The sequence below is a fragment of the Rhamphochromis sp. 'chilingali' genome, assembly GCF_963969265.1.
Source record: "Rhamphochromis sp. 'chilingali' genome assembly, chromosome: 2".
NCBI classification, from domain to species: domain Eukaryota; kingdom Metazoa; phylum Chordata; class Actinopteri; order Cichliformes; family Cichlidae; genus Rhamphochromis; species Rhamphochromis sp. 'chilingali'.
The window spans coordinates 7011351-7036309 of NC_137930.1; the positions used below are offsets into that span (position 1 = coordinate 7011351).

Below are 24959 nucleotides of genomic sequence, written 5' to 3' on the forward strand. Positions count from 1 at the left end.
CATTCAAAATAGCTACTGTATCGGCCTGTCAGCAATAAAATAGACTTATAGTTTGGGCTATTGTCTTTCAACAAATAGTTAGAAAATTATGCTTGTTGAAGATTTTTGTTCCCAGATTTTTTAAATACAGGAAAAGCACGTGGTTAAAATTTTATTTTTGTGTGACTGAGGTCAAAGTTTGGCTTTATTTGTTTGCATCAGAGTGACTGTTCAGTAGATGAATGAAGTCAGAGGGTGCTTTCCCTCATCACCTCCTGACTCCACCCCCTCCACCCTCCTCACACACACACACAGACACATGCACAAGCTCAGAGAGTGGAGGGAAAAGAGGGCTACTCCTCCTCACTCCTCCTCACTCCTCTTTCTCCATTCACAGAGAAAGCTCTGAGCTCCTTCTTGAATGGACCCCATCTCTCCGAGCCAAAACTTGCTTTCTGCTGTTGTGGACGAAAACTGAAGATCACCACTGATCAATCTGTCTGTTTTTTTTTCTTCTTTTTTCTTCTTCTTTTGCTGAGAAACTTGGCTGCAGAGACTGTGCTGTGTCGCCATGAACTTCTGTACTTCTGTCAGACTTGATGAGTTTCCAGAGCGCCTGTGTGTGGTGTCGTAGACGACTGATTCAGAGAAGAGCTGAGAAAAAGAAGACGTACTCCTTAAAGTGACTGAAAGACTCCCAAGGATTAAGAAGGTGGACACAGGGAGACGGATCGAATTTAAAAATAGCCTTCCTTTATCCCAGTTCTCTCCCCTGGACCGCGATGGGTTCAGATGTACGCGACCTAAACTCCCTGCTGCCCCCGGTCCCGGCGGGCCCCAGCCCTGGCTGCCCGGCCCTTCCCGTCAGCACGGCCCCTCAGTGGGCTCCTGTCCTGGACTTCCACACTGCCCCCTCCCCTTACACCTCTCTGGCTGCTCCCCACTCTTCCCTGGGGGCGCACTCCTTCATCAAACAGGAGCCCAGCTGGGGGGCCGCTGGTGACCCCCACCACGATGCAGATCCCCATTGCCTCAGTGCTTTTACCGTCCACTTCTCGGGCCAGTTCACAGGGACTGGGGCCTGCAGGTACGGTGCGGCGTTCGGGGCACCACCTCCTCCGCCGGCCCCGAGCCAACCGCCACCCGTGGCCGCCCCGCACCACCACCAGCCCCCCAGCAGGATGTTCAGCAATCCGCCATACCTGACCAACTGCATGGACACGCAGCAGGCGGCCCGCAACCAGACAGGTAGGGTGTGAGTCTGGGTGTTAGAACATCACCAATTTAACTGTCAATTCTTTCACAAGAACTTTTGACAGATGCAGCTTGAAGTCTTGGTATCATTTTTTTTTTTTATCATTCAATTCAACATAAATCTTTTCTACTTTCTGCAGAAGGTGCTTCAGAAGGTGAAGGTCACTTTTCTATAACTTAGCACATTTTCTTTTACAAATTTTACCCCCTGTATATGCATCTGAAGTTCTCTGACAAATCTGTCAGTCATTAGTACATCACCAAAAATGATTTCATGTGGTTTAAATCAGCTGACGTGTTCCTTCTCTGGCTCGAAATCTTGGCTCGGCCTGATACGACCAAGCACGTTACAAACATTGACATCTTCTTAAAAGCACACACAAGTTGTAGAAAGGCGATCCAGCTAGTACTCTTACACAAGACTCCTGTTTGTTTCTGAAAAGGTGGCGTTAAAAGCATTCGAGCTGTAGGCATTAATGTTTAAGCCACAGATGTGTGTCCTGTGCAAACGGCCCATTAAAAGATCACATCCATGAACTTCTTTGGATCTGATCTTGCTTTTAATCGCAGTCACTGAATTTTTTAAATAGGGTTACAGTAATTATGATCATTCTTTTCTTTTGTGTCTGACGCCCTTATAAATTAATTTTTGGAAGGTTTACTTTTTATATAAAATAACATGTCATGTGTTACTCATAATATAGCTCTGAAAATATCATAATTCCAGGTGCAGTGCTTCATATGAAATTTTATATAAAATTACCGTTTCATACTTTTTAAGGTAAATAAAATTTTGTCTGAAATGTTTTAATTCATTTACAAAATCTGATTGTCAAGCACAACAGTATTTTGGTCTAATAAATGTCAAAGATTTGGCAATTGTAATTTATAATTCTTTAAACATCTGCTTAATGTGTAATAAATGCATGACTGCAGCAACGTGCATCAGCATGATCCACTTATAATTAAATACGCCACTGAGTTAGTTCGAATTCGTAATTTTTGCCATTGGAGTCGAGGGTTTTTCACATCTCAGTTTAGTCCTGGTTGTTTAGATTTAATTTCAATTTGTGTTTTATTCGGAGAACAAAAACACTTTTCTGTTAACATCTTTAAACATTTTTCCATTATTATTTTCACGTTCGCATGTAAATTATATAAAGTTTCATTTTTTTCTGTGAATTTTTCTGTGAATTATATTCACCTGAACCACGCTTTGTGCATCATCTCATTTAACCAGTAAAATCCGTCATTTTAACCAGACTAGAGTTCAGTAATTAACCATGAGCTGAAGCGTGTCCAAAGTCAACAGTGGGATTCATACCTTCTGAGTATCACACCCTAAACTCTTGTTTTTGTAAATGTTCATTTCAGGCAGAAAAATTCATCTGTTAGTGATTACCCAACTGATTAATTAGTAATAACGTGCTTATCAAGCAGATCGTTTAGGAATAACACAGCAATCAAAGCGCCAAGCCGACCTCTAACCTGTTTTTATCTGCTCCCCGCTGTGGCTGGATGAGCACAGACAAACAAACCAACAGCAGGACTCGGGTCACACAGTAGAGCGTGATAGCACGGTGGGGTCACACAGGGACCATCACACACACACTCACACACACCGCTTTTCTGTTTTTCTGTCATGTTCTGACATTTTTGTGTGATTTGAACAACAAAACAAACAAAAAGTAAAATAAATTTTACCAAAACACTTCAACTTTACAGCACAACTTTTACTGTACTTATTGCCATATATTTAACCTTTAGATAACACATAAATACATACTGACGATCACCTAATATGTAAAGCTGATTTCCACAATCATCCATTTGAAGATTTATTTACAACTCTGAGTATTAAAAAAGAAGAAGACAATATGGGGTATTTCCAGAGTTTTCCAGCTGACCTCATCTCTTCTCACCTCAGTGCTAGACTTCAAGGAGGCAACAAAAATGTCCCAATACATGGATGAACACACACACGCTCAAACATATGCAGAGAGAGAAAACTCAGACAGGGAAGAAGACAAATGGAGATGTTTAATGAGTTTTTTTCTCGTCCCCCTCCGCCTCTCCTCTCAAGCACCGATTTACAGGGTAAAGTCGGTGAAAGTGCTGTATTTTAATTAATGAGGCGTGCATGTGAGAGATAATGTGTGTGTGCGTGCGTGCATGGGTGATTTATGGCAGTGTGTCGTGCCCTTTAGGCCAGTCTAAGTCATGAGTCAGGTCTAGTCTGGGTTGTCGGGCACGGATCTCTCTCAACAGAAGTCGGTGTGTTTGAGTGTTTCTTTGGGGTTTTTTTTTTTATAAAACTAAATTTATTCAAACTGAACTCGCAGTTTAACTGTGTGCATATTATGCCAGTGGTGAAAATAAGATTAATCGAATGGAGAATAAAGTCATAAATGAGGCTAATTCAAATTTTCTGTAACTTTATAAAAAAAAAACGAGTAAGGGAAGCTTAAGGTGTAACATTTAACATGTCTCATGTTTTATGTGTAGAAACAAAGAAAAACCCAGAAAATCTTCTTCACCTCCTTTTTTCACTGGTTTTATCATAACTTGAGTGATTTATTTTCATCTTTTAAAGCAGAGAAAATACATAAATACAACCCAAGTGCCCGAGCTGGTCCTCTAGATCATAGTCTGGCCTGCAACGTCCTAAAAAGTGGAAAAAATGAATAAATAATAATTGACATAATTATATTACTGAATCTCAAAATCTCAAAGTAGGATGATTGCAATGAGTCTGTACTGCTTTTTAACGTATGTGTGCAAAGCAAACTTTTCTCTCGCCTTACACTGATGCGTGAACATCTCTGCCCGGTGCTTCACATTTCATGACTTTGGCTGACTTTGATGGTCTTCATCATAAATGTTACCTTGATCTTTTCCTCTTTTAGTGATCTGTGCTGCAAGACTGTCAATAATAAAAGTATCAGCGTTGATGTTCATGAAAATGAGCATCATGTATGATCACCGTTTCGTTCAGTGATGCACTCACCTTTTGGTGGCATTTTTTAGTCTATATTCATTTTGCTTGTAGAAGGATATATGCTGAAATGGTCATTTATGAGGATTTTTTTATTAATCTTATTTCTTCATCGCAAAAACAAGAAAAAGGAATTTTTTTTAATATAGAAAATTCTTGTTTTTAATCATGAAGGCCTTGTTGTGATAATCTTATGAGTTTATTATAAGTCGTTTGTTCTGCATGCGGCTCTTTGGTTACTTTACCTTTATTACCAGATTCACAAATGCAGCTATGCTGTTGTATTTAGTTTCATGTCATCGTGTTTCACTGTTATGGATTTCCGCCTGTTTTTATGTATTTATTTTTCTTTCTGTGTTGCAGGTTACAGCGCAGTTGCATTCGATGGAGCCGGTAATTATGGTCACACTCCTACACACCACAGCTCGCAGTTCTCCAACCACTCCTTCAAACATGAAGACGCTTTAACTCAGCAGAACACGATGGGTATGTGCGAGTGTGGCTTTCGGCGTGCCGACGCGCCCTGTGAATTCAGTCTCTCCTGATAAATGTCTCAGCATGTAAACAGGAGTTTTCTTCCTGAGATTCATTAATCAAAATTTTTTGTTTTGCTTAAGTAAGTTAATTTTATTCTAACTATTTATAGTGAAAATATTTAAAAACCTTTTAGGTTTTCTAAACCCCCCCCCCCCCCCCATATTAATATATGTGCTCAAATGGTAAAAAAGTTTTTTGTTTGTTTTGGTGTCTTTTAGTCTTCTGAAATAAACAGACTTATATATATACACACACATATATATCTCCATTTGCAGGGAATTGCAAGGGAAAATTTAAATGACTCATAGTTGTTACACTTTCTGTTTTTTTTTTTATTAATCACAATTATAATTTTTACAAATAGTTTTGTTGCAAGCTTATACCAAAGCACATAGTTACATAGTTGCTGCAGGTCTTTTGCCTTTGTAGGACAACTGCTCAGATAACATTTGTGCAGATCCAAAAATGCATTATTTTTCCATCTTTCTCAAAACAACAATGCATCAGAGTCTCTGCCAGTTGGAACAAAAATAGACGTTTCAGTGCGTTTTAATTCTGTGTGAGTGCACAGCTGTGTGTATGGCAGCCCAAAGGCCCTCACCTAGGGAGTGTCTTGTCCCCTATTCTGGTCCCTCGGCCCTGACCTTGCATGTCGGAGGTATAAATCAGCCACATCCTGACTGACAAACCCCTTTCATCCACCCACTTCTGTCTTTAATCCCTCCCCTCTGTATGGTATTTGTAAATATTTAAATAGGGGTGTTTTGTGGACCCGTAGCTGTAAATTTTCAATGATTTTTACAGCAAAGATTACGCCGGGAATTAGAGTAGAGAGAGGGATTTTTCAGAAATGTCAAGGGAGCCGTTGACAGAGAGAGAAAGATCTTAACATTTGAAGAAATCTGGGGGAAAAGAGAGACCACAAAAGAAACACTGCTGAGGAATTTAACCTTCACATTATGTCTTTTTTGTTGTTGCAAAAGCCATATTTTTTTTAATGTATAACTACCCACATTATATACTGTATTGTGTATCTGTGTGGGCATTATAGGTGAGCAGCAGTATCCTGTACCTCCTCCTGTCTATGGGTGTCACACACCTTCAGATAGCTGTACGAGCAGCCAGGCTCTGCTTCTGAGGAATCCTTACAACAGGTAACACTCACATGCCTCATGCACTGCAGTGCGCACCCACCAAAATCATCAAATCTATTTTTACACCAAACTATCAGCAGCAATTAAATCTGGAAATACTTCAGAAACCATTGTTGATTGTTTTTGTGTTGCACTAAATTCAGTGAAAGGTAGCAGGATGCAGTTCTTAACAGGATGTTCACCTTCAGGACAGGTCTGCCTGCCATTGCAGTTTCCTTCTTTGCTTTTGTTCTGCTTCCTTTAGCAGCTTCTTGGTTGTTTCAGTTTTTGTGCACCCATTAGAGTATTTAAGTATTCCTCAAGTGATGTGAAAATCCTCAGTGTATGTATCGTCGTGACTTTGTGTGTAGATTAGTCCGTAAGTAACGGTGTTAGGACGTTCAGAAGGAAAGCATGGGCTGATTTACTGATTGTTTAAAATAAAGAAAGTCCTTTATGCTTATTCTGTGAGGATAATTGTCAGTGATTTACTGTCTACCTTTCTGGGGTTTTAATTGCTGTGAGACACTCTGGTGTTTCCTCTGAAGGACAGATGACGTCCAAGCAGAATTCGTCATAAAGTGCAGTTACATTGTGGCAAGACGCGAAAAGGCTGAGCTTCTTCCACACTGAGTCTTTCGTAAGATCCTCTGGTTCTAAACTTGCGACTGTTCTGACATCATTTTGCAACATTAGCGGGAGTTTTTGATTGAAACAGCGCAGGGCTTTGTGCTTTTATAATGCCTTGCAGAGTGATCTACATTAATCTTTACGATATGAATCAGCTCGTGTTGATACAGCGCTTACATTTAAGTTAAAACTGTTTGTTTCCATCCAATAAAAACGAAAATGAAGAAAATAAAGGAAATGTCTTCACTGACAGCAGACTGCTTCACATAAGGTTAAATCACATTAAGCCATTTTCCAAAAGCAGTGATTTGCTGCAGTAGATGAATGACTGGAACACTAGAAATATTTCCACTCAACAAGCCGCTGAGACGAACCGAAGCTATAAGCCTGTTTTCTTGTCATGAAACTCCACCGATGGTTGATGGCCAGTTTACCTTCTTTCATTGCTTTCCTAGTGGGCTTTGCAGCATTTAATGAAAGGACTTTTTAGCAACAGTGCGCAAGACTCGCTTTTCACTTTCGATTAGATGAGCTGTCCAGTGTGACGTCTAAAACATGACTGGTGCAGTGACTTTTTTACCCAGTAGTTCCTTGTGGGACCCTGACAGGTCTCAGCACACTGTAGTTTGACTTGGAAGTTTTGTATTTGTGATAGCCATGGTGACTGTGGTCACACCCATAATCAATTTGACAAAAGTACCAAGAGAAAAAAAGCTTTTTCCCCCCGTTATTTATGGGTGTCACTAATAATGTTCTGTAGCTTCTCCTGACTCAGTCGAGTCTAAGTGAATATTGGTTGAAACTTGCTCTTATGTTCCAAGCAAAGACAGAAAATAAGAAACTTAACAGCTGGGGGAAAAACCAAGCTCTTCCATGATTATCTTGGTTATAGTGGTGAAGATGGAAAATGAGAAACGTGCTGCCAACATGTCGTGACAAAGCATGAGCACATTCTGAGTTTAGAGACCTTGTCTTCAACTATATGGATAAAAACACTGGGCCACCTACACTTTGCTGTGGCTGCTGCCATGAAGCTCCTGGTGCGCAGTGTTTGTACTGATGTCAATGCCAGAGGAGGTTTGAGCACCTCAGCGCTCAGTGACCGCACCCTGTAACGTTGACTGCTGTTCCCGTGGGTGCTAAACGCTTCACTTTGCAGTAATACTTATAATATTTAGGGGGAAGAAACTTCATAAACTGACTTGCTGCTACGCTCACTTCCTATTTCAGTACCACACTTGAATTCAGTGAGCTCTTTAGAACGACCCATTCATTCACAGTTGTTTGGCTGACTGCGAGGCCAGGTGTTTGATTTTATACAGCTGTGGCAATGGGACTGAAAATATCTGAATTCTAAGATTAGAAATTTTCTGTCCAATATCAATACTCTATTTGGTATGTTTTTACATACCAAGTGTGCAATTTTCTGCATGTACATATAGTGAGTCTGCTCCTCCACCAACAAGTATTTCACCTTCAGCCACACCCAAACTTAACCTTTAATCCCATCCTTTACTCCCTCACTCCACCCACATTCCAGAAATAAAAATATTGCCTAGTTTCTTAAAAATGTAGCCATTGTGCCCATTTTGTACCTGATAATTTACTGCAATTATTGTAAGTCGGATTAGTACAGAAAAACAAAACAAAAAAATGGATGTTAATGTAAATATTCCACAAGCCTTCACCACACAGAGCTACCTGTGCAGCTCTTTTACAGATGCATTTAAAAACTAGCGGCAATAAGCTTCCTCTGAGGTTAATACATGAACCATTTTTAGTAGGTATGTCTCCTGGCTGTGTGCTCGCTAAAGTTTTTCTTGTTCTGATTTCTAAATATAACATTCTTCACATGCCATTGCTTCAGTGTTCCCCATCGATGGACCAACGTAATAAATTCTCTGTGAATATCACAGCAGGGAAAGTTGTGTGAGAGAGAGACGTATGGTCATAGGCTGTCCTCAGAATCTCCCTGTGAGGGACGTCTTAATCATAAACATAACTGATATCCACTCGAACGCGCTCTCATAGCTGGGAAGGCTCATATGAGTCAGTGGTCTAATCTCACAGCCTGGTACCAACAGGCCTGTATTTACTCTGCAGGCTGCTGGAACAACATGAAATAAAAACACGGGCCTTATTAATGCATACAGACAGGGGGGCACTCTGGTTTTTATCAAAGTAAAAAAGAGTACAAGGTGTATGAAATCGCACACCATGTTCTGAACAGTTGCTGTTGAGCTGCAAACAAATGCTCAGGCTCTTCTTGGACACACAGGAAATTTGGCAATTTGCATAGAATTCCAAACTTTTGTGTCCTCAGGAGTCATTTGACTTCTCACATGGAGTCGGTGCATGTGGAGGGGGTGGCAGTGGGCCACTCTTTGCATATTCAGTTATTCGGTTTGCTCAGGCAGATTTTGTTTTTTCATCTCACCGAAGCACGATTCACAGTTTGTCTGAACCATTTTCAAATATGTCTGGAAATCCCCTCCTTCTGACACCTTTGAAATACAAGCTCTTTTTGCACTCGTTACTTAAATGTTTATGTCAATTTGTATCTGTATAGCTTTTTGCAATACAATGTCTCATTAGGCAGATTTGTTGCACTGATAAGGGGCGACCGTGGCTCAGGGGGTTGGGAAGCATATCTGTAACCGGAAGGTCGCCGGTTCGATCCCTGGGCTCTCTGTCCTGGTCGTTGTGTCCTTGGGCAAGACACTTTACCCTACTGCCTACTGGTGTTGGCCAGAGGGGCCGATGGCGCGATATGGCAGCCTCGCTTCTGTCAGTCTGCCCCAGGGCAGCTGTGGCTACAACCGTAGGTGCCTCCACCAGTGTATGAATGTGAGAGTGAATGAATAGTGGTATTGTAAAGCGCTTTGGGTGCCTTGAAAAGCGCTATATAAATCCAATCCATTATTATTATAAGCCGATATGATTATTAGTGGGATGAATGGATGCTTTTAAAGTTACTGTTAGGTTTTTATGACTGTCCAGGTTTGACTGTTAGTTATGATGGTTAAAGAGGCTTGATATGCATTGAAAAGTAGTATAGTATTTATTTTATTGTCATTGTCAAGAACAATGAAATTGCGTTTGGGGCTTCCATACAACCCAAAAAAAGAAGAAAATAATAAATACCCCTTAAAACCCAAGTGTACATATTTAACCCAGTGTGACTCCAATGCAATAAGACAATCCTTAGCAATAATGTTCGTAGAAATTCAGACAAAGACCTGAGAAACATGACAAATTACAACAATGCACCCATTCAATATTATTGTACTGTGAGATATGATATCAGATATGATAGTTATCTATTTAAGAAAGAGGGGGGGGGGGGCAGGAGGGGGAAGAGAATAAAGATATGATGCACCAATGCAGACCAGTTCATTGCTATTAAGAAGTTGGATATGGTTACTGCCATTGTTGCGAAGACAGCATGAGTGGATGTTTTGTTGAGTGCTTCATGCTGAGTTCCACTGACATCCACTTCACTGAGATGGAGGCAACATTTCAACAGTTCAGTTCTATGTTGTTCAAACTGCGATCACCTTTATTAATTTACCCCTTCAGATCATTTTATCTTCTTGGATGCATTTGTTTTCTACTTTTCAACATAAAACCTAGATTCCCAGTCACTTCAGTTTATTATTTTAGCCTAGACAAATCAGCCAAAGTGTCTGTATTGTGTCGGAAGTGGGAAAAAGTTGGATTTGTACATCCCTATCCAAAAAGCCTGCCTACATAGTTATTATCAAAATTATAGATATTTGGTAATTGTGCTGTTTTTGATCCTCTGTGGCACTTCTTGAGATAAATTCTCTGTTTGTTTATTCTGAAGAAAAGATAAATTCTTTTGTAGGTTAACTGTGAAGTGGAGGGTTTTTCCAGGAAACACCTGCTGTAACACACGCTGGGTGTTACGGCAACAACAAAAAAAAGGGGGAGGGGACCGATAATGGTCATAAAATAGATGGTCAGCAATGGATCCAGTGAGAGAAGAAAAGCAGACATATTTATTTGAAAATGTCATGGATAGCTGCTTTAAATCTTGCTCTGAACCTCCATCCCAGCAGTATTTCAGCAGATATACCATTTGGCCCAGCTGGCCATGTGCCCCTGTTGTACTGTAAAATAATAGCTGTGTAACGAGCAGGGTACCAGGCACCACATCTACCCCATCCACACTGCTATGTGCCTGCAGGTGGTGTAATAGAGGGACTGTGGTGTTAGGGGTGAGAGCTATAAATCCATTGTGTGTGTGTGTGTGTGTGCACGTGAGGTATTTAAACGCATGGCAGCTCTGAATAATGATTCTCGAGTCTGCCGTGTTTAATGAAAGATGGCCGTAATGAGATAATTTGGCTCTCTTGGTGTCCGAGGAACATTTTTTAATCTCAGCTCCACCTGTGACTGTGTGGGTGTTTGTGTGTGTTGGCATTTTTCATTAGCGTGCTTCTACAGCGGACGACAAAAGCGAGTGAATACACACACACATACACCCAACCGTGTCCTGGTGCTTGACAGTCCACTGCACAGCTCATGAGCTTTTCTTCTACATTTTGTCTTTCCTCCACAGCGGTGAAAATTTATATCAAATGACCTCTCAGTTGGAGTGTGTGGCATGGAACCCTGTCAATACACTGGCATCCACCATAAAGAGGTAGGAACTCATCCATCGCTCTCTTTAAGCAGCAGGAGTCTGTCAGGTTTGGGCTGAATAGGACAGTGGGTCATGTGAAGGGAAGATTAGGTCGAAGAGAGTGAGCAGACTCATTATTTTTGGAACAGCAGCGGCAGTTTTCAGCGCTGAAAGAACATCTTTAGTCTTTCCCACCTGCTGCGTCGCTGTGATGTAGAGTTTGAACAAGCCGGTAAAACACACGCTTCAATTTGGTTTTTAAGGTTTGAGGTACTGCTGCATGGACGGCAAGACACTGGGTTCAAACTCATGTGCTCATTTGTTTTATCTTAGCATGTAAACAACGCAGCAACCACTTTCTCTGTGATTTAGAAGGACGCCAGTTTTGTAGGACGTTTGTTTAAATAGCATAAGTTCCTACAACATACACCAGCCTTACTTAATTCAAATGCTACATCTATTCTTCCTGTTACCAGAGACATTATAAAAGCGAGATGTGCCATTAAATAGGATTTGCTATCAAATTTTTAAGCAGTTTTCAAATTTAACTGGTGATTCTGTTCATGCTGCTGTCAGGTCCCAGTGCCCGGAGGTTTTATCAGTATGACAGCAGAATGGCAAGACCCGCTTCTGTCAGGACTTTGCCTTTGTTATTACTAATATAAATAGCAGGAATAGTTACTTTTTGCTATACTATAACTTATAGTACTAGAAGTATTGTTCCAAATAGAAGTGCATCTACTACTGAGCAGGTAAGAACATTCATTTAAACCACTGATCAGCCACAGCATTAAAGCCGGTGAGCAACATTGATCATCTCATATCACTTATTAGTCAATTGATCGCCGTCTGTTCTTTGCCTAACTCAGCAACCATTGATCTGATCACTGTACTTCAGACTGGTGCTCTTTTTCAGTGGGGGTTGTCTGTGTTGCAGATCAAAATATTCAAAAGCATTGTTGCCTTGACATTAATACAGATGTTACCCTGTGGTAGCCCCCCCCCCCCCCCCCCCCGCGACCCTGATAAGCAGAAGAGAATGGATGCATATTTAGAGAAGATGATTGTTGGCTGATTGTTGTTTAGAGGTTAGATCTGTTTTAGGTGGTTACACACAGATGTTTAGGCACATGTCTGTTTAAAGCCATTCCACCATTTGTTAGTTTGCTTCACTGACAGCCATGCTCAGCATACTGTAATGGGTACTTTTTATTGCAACTGCTCTGTTTTTTGACTCGCTCATGCTAGTGCACTGTGATAAACTTTACAGCCACTGAGTGTTTGATAAATGAGAATAATCTTACAGAACCTTGAAACAAAACACAAGCATAGCTTTAAAGGTCAAACATGGGTTTTAATTCCTAAAAGGATGTAGGAACAATAAATATAGATCAATTTATTATTGTAGGGTCTTTAACTTACAGTACAAAGACCTTGAAGCAACTGTTGTTGTGATTTGGTGTTATATAAATAAAATTCAATTGATTTAAATTAAGTTTTTGAAAGCAGTGTAACTTAAGAATGCCTTAGAAGTGTTTTCAGTGCGGTTTACCAGCCAAAAAGATAATTAACAGAAATACTGTTAATGTCAAAGTACGGATATAGTGAAAGACGTCTATATTAGCAAATGTTTGCTCCTAAATTTTACATGCTGATAATTTTTGCAAAGTTGTAAAACCAGTGGGGTTTTGGCGCCAGCGCTTGTCTTTGTTCTCATCCTGGGTCGAGTATCTATCACATTTTCCCACGGCTTCTTATATTCCTGTCTGCCAGACACCAATTAGAAACCATGCAGAAATAATCACTGAAGTGTCAGCATTGTTCAGACGATCTTAAAAGCACCGAAAAGCATGCGCTGTGCTGTATGTCACTGTGACCTGCATAGCTTACTGCTGGTCAGCATCTGTGTCGACTCACAAATAGCTTTCTGCTCCGAGCCAAGAGGCATTCATCTTGGTTAACAGATGAATGTGTGTGTGTGTGTGTAATAGAGATTTGTATATGGATAAAGGTGTGGTACTGTGTGGTACTGCTGTTTTGTGAGAGCAGTGTGGGTGTGTATGTGTGGTGGGCCGAGGCTCTTTAAAGCCGGTATTAATGTGGTTTTATTCACTTAAATAAACTTTTGAAATAGAAAATATTTCATTTTGCCTGTGGCTTCATGCTAGCTGAGTGATTTTTACTGTTTCAGAGGGCTGTCTCTGACTTTGTGGCATCTGTGATGGACAGCAGGAGAAATGAAGGGTTGAGGAGTGATGAGGATGATGAGGAAGAGAAAGGAAAGCAGAAAGAAGGGGAGGAGCAGGATTTGTGGAAGTGGAAGTGTAGGGGAGCTGAGCTGAGACAGGAAGTACAGATTCCTCCCTTCCTATTATTTCGATTTGGAAACTAAACACTAAAACGATAAAGTGCACATCAGCTGTTTGCTCAGTGTGAAAGAGTGAAGGCTGGAGAAGACCTGCAGTAGTGCCAGAGACATTCTGTAGAAATATGAGACCACGTATTTCAAATGTGGTTCAGCAACTCTGATTATTTGCCATTACACTCTCTCAGTATCATAAAGCACTGATGTGTGGTGTTATTATTAGTTTTATTGTTTTAGCACATCATAGCAAATCATTAGTTCCCGTCATAGATGTGTTTTCAGTTTTTTGCATTCAAACATCACACCTGATCGAGAGTGACACAGTGGTTGCACGTGTTGGAAGATCTCCTTCATGGTTCTGCAGATGAGCGTGTGCACTAACGTCTGCTCAACCTACAACCATGAAGGAGGAAGAATTTGAATAGCTGACCCTCTTTAGACTTTGCAACACTTTTTTGGATCAAAGTGATTAGAAATGATAAACAAGAGTCCTTGCAGGAGTTTCTGACACTCACTAACAACTCCGTATGGAAATGTGGAAGCACGTCGTCACTCATCGTTCATAATGTGATCAATCTGAAATTCATCACAGATCAAACTTCAAAGTTGTGCCTGAAGTTGTAGCTCTTACCAGCTATTGCTATAACTATATAACCTGTTTGAAAGTTGCCTTAAATGTGAGTATTTTATTCAAGAAATGCATTTGTTTTCTTTTTCCTGACATGAAAAGTTTGCACAGATATGTGCTGCAAAAAATGAAGCTGGAGCTACCGGTTGGTGAGATTGCATTAGCCCAAAAACTGCTAGTCTGCTCATTTCTGACTCTTTTCTGCAGAAACACTGTAGGGTAACAACACTATTTTTTATATACCTTTTATTTGTTACAGTATTATTTCTCTCTGCTTTCAGTCTTTTTGCTGTAACCTTGATATTTTGAGCAAATATAACGCTGTTTTCTCAGATTCCTCCTGCATCTCCTCATTAGACACATTACAGGTCTTTAGCATCCGTGGTTTGTTGCTCTAGCTGCAGATATATAAGATGAGACATCCTTTATTTAACTTATATTTGAGACATTCTTGCTGCCAAGAGGTAACCATCCCTACAGAGTCTGCCTCGTGAGCTTGACAGGATGACATGAGTTGCAGGTTTGTGATCCATGATTTCTGTCCCACCAGGACATTTGTGTTTTGCATTCTGTTCTCCATTTTTAACTCGCGGATTTTGTTTTTGCTTCACCTTGCTACTTAGATTTGGGCTCTGAAAAAGTACATGTGGCAGTTAGGAAGGTATTCTGGTTTTGACACACATGATACCGATACCCTAGCCTGATGCTTCAAGGGTGAACACCAAAGGATAGCTTGTAAGTACATTCGCCATGACAAGATGAAGTTAATGGACAGCCTTGTCTTATTTTGCCTTTTGAAGGACCTCGTAGTGTTTTCTGGTTTTACACTCTTAACAGAACTACATATTTTCAAACAACTCTTCATTACACAGTTATATCTTTTATATTGTCAGATGTCATCTCCTTCTGTTTTACGTCTGTGTGATGTAAAATGCCACAAACGTCTGCGGTCACATCCACAGCTGTCCAGCCTCACAGCGAGGTGGTTGTCAGAGGACTGACTGACTTGGGTCTCTCATTATGTAAAGTACATCACCCACTATTACTAATCGCATAGACATAAAGATGAATGAATAAGGAGCAGCAAAGGAGCTTGCAGTGCAATGTAAAGTCAGTTGCAGTGACTGTCTTCCTGTCTTTGGGATAATCGAGGCAGACAAAGAGCACCTTATACGCGCTCGGCTGTACGGTGTGTGTTTTCCACTGCAGCGGCACAGGATGCAAACTCCCATCCTCCTCGTTTGGTTAGACAGACTGAAATATAACACATTTCATAGACAAGAGCTTTCTGTGTCTCTGGGTGTTATGATAAGAAGATATGAGAGGCAGCTGTGTCAAACAGAGCAGGTTTTGTTCTACCCTTTAAGTCATGTGAAATACGTGACTGGAAGAGTTTCTGTAGCAGCTGCTTGATTATTTTCCTTGATCAACTGTAAAATATTAACCGTTTAAAGCCTGAACCATGAAATTACTGCTAGAAAATTCAATTTTGTTAAAAAAAATCGAGTGTTTATTGAATCTTCTGACAATTAAAACAACAAACTAGATATTCATTTGCATATGTGTTTTAATTTGTGTCATATTTGCTACATATGGCATTTCTTTTGCAATTTATTACTTAGAAATATATTATATATATTAGATTTTTTTGGTGGGGAAAAAACACACTGATGATGTAGAAGCCTGAAAAACTCACAAAAACTATTTGTATCTAATATGATATGCTAGGTGTTAATGGGTTAATCTTAATTTATATAATAATAATAGTCTCTTTAGAGAAATAGTTTAGCATTTAATACGCTCATTTTTCTGAAGTGTGTTTGCCATCTAAGTTAAGTTTAGTTGCAAGTATATTCTTTGATTATATCATTTCAGATGTGACACTTCCATGTAGTGAAGCTGATTTTGTATGAGGCAAAAACTTTGTGTTTTTGGCCAAATATTTTCCCCAAAAAGCAGAGGCCTGTGCACAAACGAGGAAATCAGCACCATACATCACCACTGGTGACATCAGTACAGTGGACTCTGTGTTTTGTATTATGGGCTCTCAGTGACAGGGTAATAATGTTACCAGCCAACACAGAGATTTGCGTGCTATTGCATTTTTAAAATCTGGTGTGTGTACACTTCACATTCATCTTGGACTCTCTGACTTCACTCTGAAGAGGTTTTGAGCTTCTACCGTCATTTAGTAGCACGGTATACTGCAGCACGGTGGACACTTGATTTTTGGAGCCAACTTTTCGGGAGTAATGAAATAGTGCTCCTTATGCTTTTACGGTATATTAGTATTATATTAATAATAAAAATAAAGCTGTCATTTATTTTGAAATGTCCAAAATAGGCATTAATTTAACACAACGACACCGCTTGACTCTGTGCCACAGTCTGAGTCATTCTGCGATCACGCCATTTCTAAATGAACTCGATTGTATAAAAAACAGCTTCCATGCCGGACACCACATATACCAGTATGTTTACTGTACCAATGCCAGCCAGTTTAGCTACATGGGAGCTGATTGAATTGACTGGAAGACGACTTTATCAGATGTCAGATGTCTTCTCCGGTCTTTAAAAAGACTCTTTACATCTAAACTTGGTTAAAAAGAACGGTCTTCCTCTCCAGCACCTCTGCATGGTCCTTATTTGACCAGCAAATCCAAATCCAGAGCTTTCTTCCTTTGCAACAGGGATGCAACTAACCGCTGTCTGTCCTGCCGCTCTGTTTGAGAACAGTAAGTTTTGATTTTCTGGATCCTTGTGCTAATAAGCACACCATGCACTGAAACCCCAGGAAAACAGGGTTATATGTATAAGCATATGTAAATGACATGGACATGTTTATTCCCAAAGAGAACAATAAAACACCAAATATACTTGCATTTGCATTTTGGAAACTGTCTGGTGAGGTGTGATGCAGACGAATATCTAAGATCAAACGTGTGGCCATGACAGACCTTCAGAAATCACGTCTCACAGACGTCTGGTACTTGGTGGGTTTAGAGACCACAACAGCAGCAGCTAATAAAACGGTCTGTTTCTCTATCTGTGTTTGCAGCCACGCAGCCAGTTATGACAGTGACCCCAGCACCCCGATGGTATACAGCTGCAGCACGCAGTACCGCATACACACACATGGAGTCTTCAGGGGAATACAGGTAGGAACCCACATTACTGCTTCTCCTGCATGCGCCTAACTCTTTGTCAAGAGGTCACCCTGAGGTCATGTGTTAAGATCAGAGTGTAGCCACATGCTTGACAATACTGAAAAACACCTGAGGTCACTTTGATAAACGGAAGAGCAAAAACAGACGATTGAGCCAGAGCGTATTTTTCTAATGGGTGGAATGAAGAAGATGAGTGGTGGAGAGTCTGATGCAATGAACAGGCTACGTGAAGAGGACTGATATGCAGCAGAGCACAGATTTACAAACCCATACACACAAATACCTGCGCGTACACACACACACACACATTCAGGGGCTCTTATAAGGCGACTTTAAAAGTCAAGAGGAATCTTTTTCCACAAATCCATTAGCAGTGGAGAAACACACACTCAGGGTTACGCTGGGTAACGATGCAGTTTCCATGCAGGGATCAGCATGTTAATAAATCATTAGATTTTAATTATTGTCTGTCAGCTGCTCTAAAGGACAGGGAGCAGGAGATTCTCCAGACCTGCTCTTAGTCCACAACAGGACTTTTTGAGATCTTTCTTTCTGGGGCCTGCTTCATTACTCACTCTGTTCCTTTTCCTTCTCTGAGATCTTGCTCGGTACAAAAGAATAAACAATATCTCACTCCTGTTCCTTTTTAAAGTATAATTTAAGAGCTGCTAAAAAGTGAGATAACAGATTGAGCAGCAAAATGATGCTTTGCTCCATATTTTTATTACAGGGATTACACTAATTCCCAGTCACTGCCAAAGGAAATACAGATGACAGCCGTGGAATTTCACTCTTCATTAATATTACCTCATGGCCTGCAGTCATTATTACACAGAGTGTTAAAAACTGAAGCCTCTGATCAGCTAACTATAACACTTTAGTCTCACAAAGTCGTTGTTGTTGGTCTCACATTAAATCAGCTAAACAGACCTTCAGCAAACACGTTACTTCTTAGATCTGGGTTATTTCGTATGGAGGCCCAGTGTGGTCAAAATTAATTAAACGGATATGTCATTTTAGATCACATTTTTTAAAGTAATATACATGACTTAAATGGTAGAAAGACACCTAGAATAATAATATTTAATTATCAATATTTGAAGAAAATAGTTTTTTTATGCTGATATTTGTGTATTTTTTTCATGCTCTTCTATTGCATAAAAGTTTTTCTTGACAGTTTACCTTTTAATCAGCCATGTCCTCTACATCTCTGAAGATTTAACAATATCTACCCAATGTAAGCAGGTAACTCCTTTGAGCCACAGCAAAAACGTTTACCAAAGTTAATGAGGCTACTGCTGTAAATAAACCCACTGCACAGACAGCTTAAACTGTCTAGCTGTGTAACTCGCTATGCAGGGTTGTGAGACTAAATTATAACCCGAAATAAAAATGAAGAATCAGATCTGTAATTCTTAATCCTAAATGTTCATCATCTCAGTGCAGAATCATAAAATGCTGTCAGATTTCATCGAACAAATGTATTTAGTGCTGTATGTTTAACCATATACATATTTTTTAAAGCATTTATCCAATATTAAACGCATCAGGACTCCCTACATTAACACATAATAAACTATCAGTGCAAAGAGTTTGTATTGTGTGTCACACACTGTGGATTCTGATCAGTTTACAGCTCATGGTTGCCTCGATGTTCACATGGGCACGGTAGGTGACTCTTAACAGCTCTAATGTTAACAGTTCTAATTAGAACAGGGCTGACCTCTTAATCGCTAAACGCTGAGGAAATGAAGAGCAGATGCTGCAAACAGGGGAGGAGGAGGAGAGATGGGAGGCAGTGTGGAGGGAAAGAGGGAGAAAAGAGAAAGTGATAAAGGGAAGAATGAGGTGGAGGGGTGTAAAGTGGAAACAGAAGACGGACGGCTAAAGGAAACATGAAGAGTGTGTACTACCGTGTCAATGTAGATTAAATAACCAGCAGGTTATGAAACGCCAAGACGTCTGGTAGTGTAAATAAATGTAAACACTGAATTTGTCCCTTTGGTCACGTGTGTTTTCCTGTTTTCTCCTCCGGCTGTGAGCGATGCAGTGGGGGGCACTGTTAGGGGGTCGGTCTAAAAAGCGTGACTAACTGCTCCCTTTGGGCTGCACTCAGCCTGGGGTCATTTTACTGCTAATTCCCATCTAATGAATATATGACCATTTCATCATAATGAACCCCAACATGGAGATCTCATGCACTCATTTACATGCAGGACAGATTTAATTGCCTGTTTTCTAAATGTAATTTAGAAAACAGGCAATTTTTTTTTGTTGCTTCGGCTATTGATGTCCTGGGAGAGTTTTTGTTAATTCTGCATTGAGCAGTTTAGCTTTAAATATGTGTGTGTGTGTGTGTGTGTGTGTGTGTGTGTGTGTGTGTGTGTGTGTGTGTGTGTGTGTGTGTGTGTGGGTGGGTGGGTGCAGGACGTGCGTCGGGTGCCCAGCATCGCTCCAGCCATCGTGCGGTCAGAAAGCAGCGAGAAGCGCCCGTTCATGTGCGCCTACCCAGGATGCAACAAGCGCTACTTCAAGCTCTCCCATCTGCAGATGCACAGCCGCAAACACACAGGTGAAGACGCACGCTCTGCTGACACATTCATCACATGACTGCCGACAGCAGCGGCGTTCTGCACACATTTCCCAGCAGTGCTGTTAACTTCAATAAAGGCTTTCTACCTCGCTTACGTTTTTTGAGCTTCAGGAGGACAAACGTCTTCAAATGAAGTTTCCATTGGCTCTGATTTCCGTGTCTCCTCTTGCCAGGAAATATTTCCTGTTTGGTGAAATATAGAGAAAGAGATTTTCAGTTGGGTCTGTTGCACAGAAAAGAACCTTTCACTGTGGTGATTTTATTTTCAATGACTCAAAAGTCAAAAACAAAGCCAAACGTGCATGCACTAACAGATGTGAGCCCTTCAGATTTTACATATAACCTCTAAATTACCTAAAACTTTAGAACATGTCACTGTGCATACTCTCAGAATAGCACTAGTTAAAAATAATCAGTGTTATTCTGAGTATATGCTTTTTTGTTATTATAAACAATAAAACAGCCATAATGAGACCATTAATCTCTTCAATACTATTCATTATTATTATTTATTTATTTATTTTTACAAAGTGTGTTTGAAAATGTATTAAAAAAATGTTGTCCACAACTTACCCTGATATAAATCTTAAAAGCTTTGGTTTTTGTGTTGTGGTTACCTTTGCACACACATTTTATAGCTTAAATAATTATTTTGTTAATTACCCATTAATACATTTTTTAATCGTGTTCTTACTTACTCATTTAGTCTGTTGGATTTCAGGAAATACCCAGAGCCCAAGGTGATCTTTATATGCTGTATATAGTCGGGTCAAAAGTTTGATCAGAACCAGCAAATTTATTCCTTAATTCTTTTCCCTCAATTTCATCTGATCCTGATTTTTTTATTTATCAAGTTATTGACTCTTTTATTGGTTTCTTTTGTTGTTTATTTGCTTGTTTGTTTAATTGCTTATGTGGTTAAATATTGTTGTTCTGCTTTCATGTCAGGCAGCTGCCTGGATCTTTTGCTGCTACCTCTCATTCATTCAGTGTGACTGAACAGTGACTGCGACTATGCAAAATCATATTTTGAGCACGCGTTTTAATTGGATTGTATTTTTTTTTTTTGAAAAATATGTTTATAAGTGATCTTTGGTAATATGAGTGTTGGTGTTCCTGCATGACTGATCACGTTGCAACAATCAGGTTCAAAGCTGCTGTTCTGGACGGGCTGATAAACTGGCCTGTTGGTTTCATCTGTACAGATCCTGCTTTTTTCCATCACTGCAAGAGTGACCAGCTGTGAGTATGTGATAAAATAAGTTGAAAGGATGTCTAAATTAATCCTCTGTGTTCTTTTTCTTGTCTCTGTCCAGGGGAGAAACCCTACCAGTGTGAGTTCACAGACTGTGGCCGCAGATTTTCGCGCTCTGACCAGCTTAAAAGACACCAGAGGAGGCACACAGGTTTGACTGGTTTTACTCCCGCGGACTGTCTGACTTCATTTTTTATTTCTTCCTGGCCTTTTGCTCTCTCCCTCTCTCTTCTCGCTCTCCTCTGCTTTTTGCATGACAGCTTTGTTTTTGTTTTGTTTATTTTTAAAGACAGTGCCGTCTTTAAAGTTTTGTGTTCATTGGTGCACTGTACTGAACTCACTTCAGATGAAGTTGCTAAATGCTGGCCAAACTTTGGAATGGCTTCTCTGCAAGCCTTTGCTCTACTGTATTTCTCTATCTCCCTCTGTGTGTGTGTGTGTGTGATGTTGAATGTGTGTTTTCCGTATGTGTTTATGTGAACTCGTGCTGAATGCGTGTGCATGCTTACTGTACATGTGTTTAGGAGTAAAACCGTTCCAATGCGAGACGTGTCAGAGAAAGTTCTCTCGGTCTGACCACCTTAAGACACACACACGGACTCATACAGGTAAAACAAGTGCGTAAACTTTTATTTTTTCATTTCTTCTTCATCCATTTAATATTTATATACATGTATATTATAGCTGAAAATGTTCATTTTAATTCCTATGAAATAAAAAGAATGTTAATAGACTGGTGCTACTATGCATGAAGAGATATAGCAGCAAAATATTCGAAGAAATCCCTGATTTTAAATCCCTCTGGTGCTAATTCTCCCCCTCCTGTCGTTGCCTCACCGTCCTCCACCCACCTCTCTCTCAGGTGAGAAGCCGTTTAACTGCCGGTGGCCTAACTGTCAGAAGAAGTTTGCCCGAAGCGACGAGCTGGTACGACACCACAATATGCACCAGAGGAACCTCACCAAGCTCCAGCTGTCCATCTGAGTGTGTCTCTGCAGCCCGTTTCCAAGACTAAAATATTAACATGTTATTTTGCGTAGCCCAAAACAAAAAAGCCTCCGTGGGAGTCTTAATCTGACATTTAGGACTTAAATTTTACAAGCTACACACCACAGTCTGCACTCTGAGGTGAAATGCAAATCTGTCTAAAATCAAGGAGAATTCTGACAAAGGGGATGTAGTCTTGGAAACTGCAGTATATTACTTAGTTCATCAGTTCAGTTGATCTCAAGGCCAGCTCAGATCAGCTCATACCTTCCTTACCCATTCAGCTGACTCTCTCATTTAAGCTCTCCACTTGCAACATACCTATAACTGTGCTTCACCTTTTATGCTGTATCTGACTTAAGCATCTCATCTTCGTTCTTAAAACCTGCTGTGTCCTGTGACCATGAAATAGGGAGGTGTCTCAGAACAGTGCCATGCTTCTTATATAAATCACTGCTGATGGAAATGATAATCTTCTTTTACTGACATGTGTTTTTGCTTCTGTCAAGAAATGCAAAAAAATCCAAAAACAAAATCATCAATGTGTGAAAATCGCAGCGACCTCCCCAAACACCCTCGTGCAGATTTGCTATGTCATCTGGTAAGATGCTACTTTGGCCAGTCATAGTCCTGGTAGAGTACTCAATGGTTATTTCCCACTGAGGTTTTTTATCTTAAACAAAGTACTTCAAACGCGCTGTTTTCACCAGCACGTCTACATATTTTCATGCTCTCTCTATATTATCATTTCTGCAATATATCTATGTTATTCTGAGCTCCAAACTCACAACATTTGGCCATGTATGTTTTCTTTAAGGTGGAATAACTTCCTAAAACACCTGAGTATTAGCAGGTTTTTCTCAAACAGCAATACGTAGTTCTCAGACTGATGTCTGTTGAGGATCTGGCTCAGCAGCGAGTGTATGAAATTAAATTACTAAAAAATGAAGAAATCTCTGTATGTCGATCTACGCATAGCTTGACAGCTGCTTTCTGTGATAATTTGCAGTGTCACGTTTGAGGTTGCTTGGATGTTTAAGCCTCATATATTAGCTAAAAGTTGCTGCCTGCTCCACTCGGTGTCTAAAGAGGAGGGCCACATATACATGGCTAACATAAATCTAATCCAAAGCCCTTTTACCTCCAGCCTTCACAGTCAAGTACCAAACCCTTGCCCTAATTCTAACTATACCTTTAAAACTCGGACTCAGAAAAAGTGTGAACGGTGCAAAAAAATAAAAATCCTTCATCACACTGTTGGTCTTAAAATGCTTCTCACAAAGATAGCTCTATTTTCTATGGTTTCCAGTCACAGATGACTTCTGTGTTTGGAGGAGGAGCTCCAACCTGCCACACACACACACACACACACACACACACACACACACACACACACACACACACACACACACACACACCTTCAGCGAGTGTATCCTTGTAGCTGTTCTCAGTAACTTCATGGCTGTGACGCCTTTAGGGGACGTTCGTAAACTGTAGCCATAAAAAAATAACCCGTGTTGCACTCTCTCCAAACGGGCGCTAATTATGGCGCATGCTAGTCAGTGCAATGCTGGTATGTTTAATTATTGTAGCCTAATTATTGTGACACAGAGGAGTAATGTCTGAGTGCAGCCTGCTTCCCCAGATGATGGTGTTTTTTATGGGATTTGTTGACAGTAAATAACATACATAATCAGTTTTATATAGATTCTCTGTACCCATGTTTCAGGAGAACCAAGAAGAGATAACAAAAACAAAAAGCTTCACCTGATAGTTTTGCTTGAAAGTAAAACGTGTTTCCACCTGCATAAAATATAATTTCAGGCAAACATTGGGTGTAAATGTTCTAAAAATGTATGCAAATCTTTCATTTTACATTTCCATGCCCAGGATGTGTTCCAGAGGACGCCAGATCTTAACTGTTCAATGCTGCAGAGTGAGGTCAAAGGTTATAGTCAGCGGCCTACAAACCTACAGCTTAGCGCCTTTTCAGCTGTTGTAAATATTTCTTTTGCAAAACTACTTTAAGAAGGCGCACATGTTACCATTTTGCATATAAAACCTGCTTTCACTGGACGGATTAAAAGCAGAGAGAGAGATTTTTTTTGTCGTCCTTTTAACAATAAGCTGCTTTTAATCTGAAAGAATCAAATCAAGAGAATAACTTGCATCTTTGCAGCACTCGCTCTGTGAAAGCTTTTGGTGTTTTGTCTGGTCTGCATAAAATATCTCGTTGCCACAAACATGACTTTACGGCTGTATTTAAAAAGCTGAACTTTTTTGTTGTTGTTGTTGTTGATTAATGTGACTTTTTTTCTTGGAGCTCAGTTGTCTCTTGTCCCTGTGGTGTGTAAATATTGCTGGACTTTGGCAGTGTTTTCAGCACTGCGAGCTTTAAAATATGTCTGCCGGGTCACACTGGCTCTGTGGCCGAGACATTATGGTCAAGATGTAAATAATACTTCTTCATCATGGGAACTGAACTGTTTTCATAGGGGGAAAGATGTAAATTAACTGATATATATTAGACTTCTCTTTGGATGAATCGAGAAACTGTTTATATTTTTCTTTCTTTTCTTTGAAGTGTATTAATATTGGAGTCATAAAACAGAAAATGTCAGTGAAACATTTTGTACTCAAAGTGTGAGATTGAAAATTTCTCTCTGTTTAAATGTCTTGTGACTGTTTTGATACAGTAAGATTTGGCCTCTGTGGTTGTTTTTTGTCATTTTGTGTCCAGTTTCTGCTGTGGTATTATCTCACAGAGAATAATCTACAAGTCTTTTTT

At 40.1% G+C, this 24959-nt stretch overlaps 1 protein-coding gene across 7 annotated transcripts; it reads left to right on the top strand.

Annotated features, from left to right (window-relative positions):
- Window positions 1-280: 280 nt before the first annotated feature.
- On the top strand, window positions 281-23387 carry wt1a (WT1 transcription factor a). Of its 7 annotated transcripts, none has more exons than XM_080864431.1 (9): window positions 292-1227; window positions 4592-4714; window positions 5817-5919; window positions 11114-11197; window positions 17228-17327; window positions 19764-19908; window positions 21246-21335; window positions 21709-21801; window positions 22047-23387. In XM_080864431.1, exons 1-9 carry the CDS (start codon window positions 762-764, stop codon window positions 22166-22168), a joined length of 1326 nt encoding a protein of 441 aa, XP_080720557.1. In that variant the 5' UTR covers window positions 292-761; the 3' UTR covers window positions 22169-23387. The 7 variants fall into 7 exon arrangements, 4 of the variants coding, with proteins under 4 accessions (XP_080720557.1, XP_080720558.1, XP_080720559.1 ...); XM_080864432.1 differs by having other exon boundaries at window positions 21709-21792; XR_013969521.1 differs by having other exon boundaries at window positions 281-1227; window positions 21246-21792; window positions 22047-22109.
- Window positions 23388-24959: the final 1572 nt, after the last annotated feature.

Bases quoted from the DNA above. Each gene is read 5' to 3' on its own strand.
- wt1a (XM_080864431.1), top strand. From the start codon at position 762: ATGGGTTCAGATGTACGCGACCTAAACTCCCTGCTGCCCCCGGTCCCG. The intron at 1,228-4,591 runs GTAGGGTGTGAG...TCTGTGTTGCAG, and splicing joins GGCGGCCCGCAACCAGACAG to GTTACAGCGCAGTTGCATTC. The intron at 11,198-17,227 runs GTAGGAACTCAT...CTGTGTTTGCAG, and splicing joins CTGGCATCCACCATAAAGAG to CCACGCAGCCAGTTATGACA.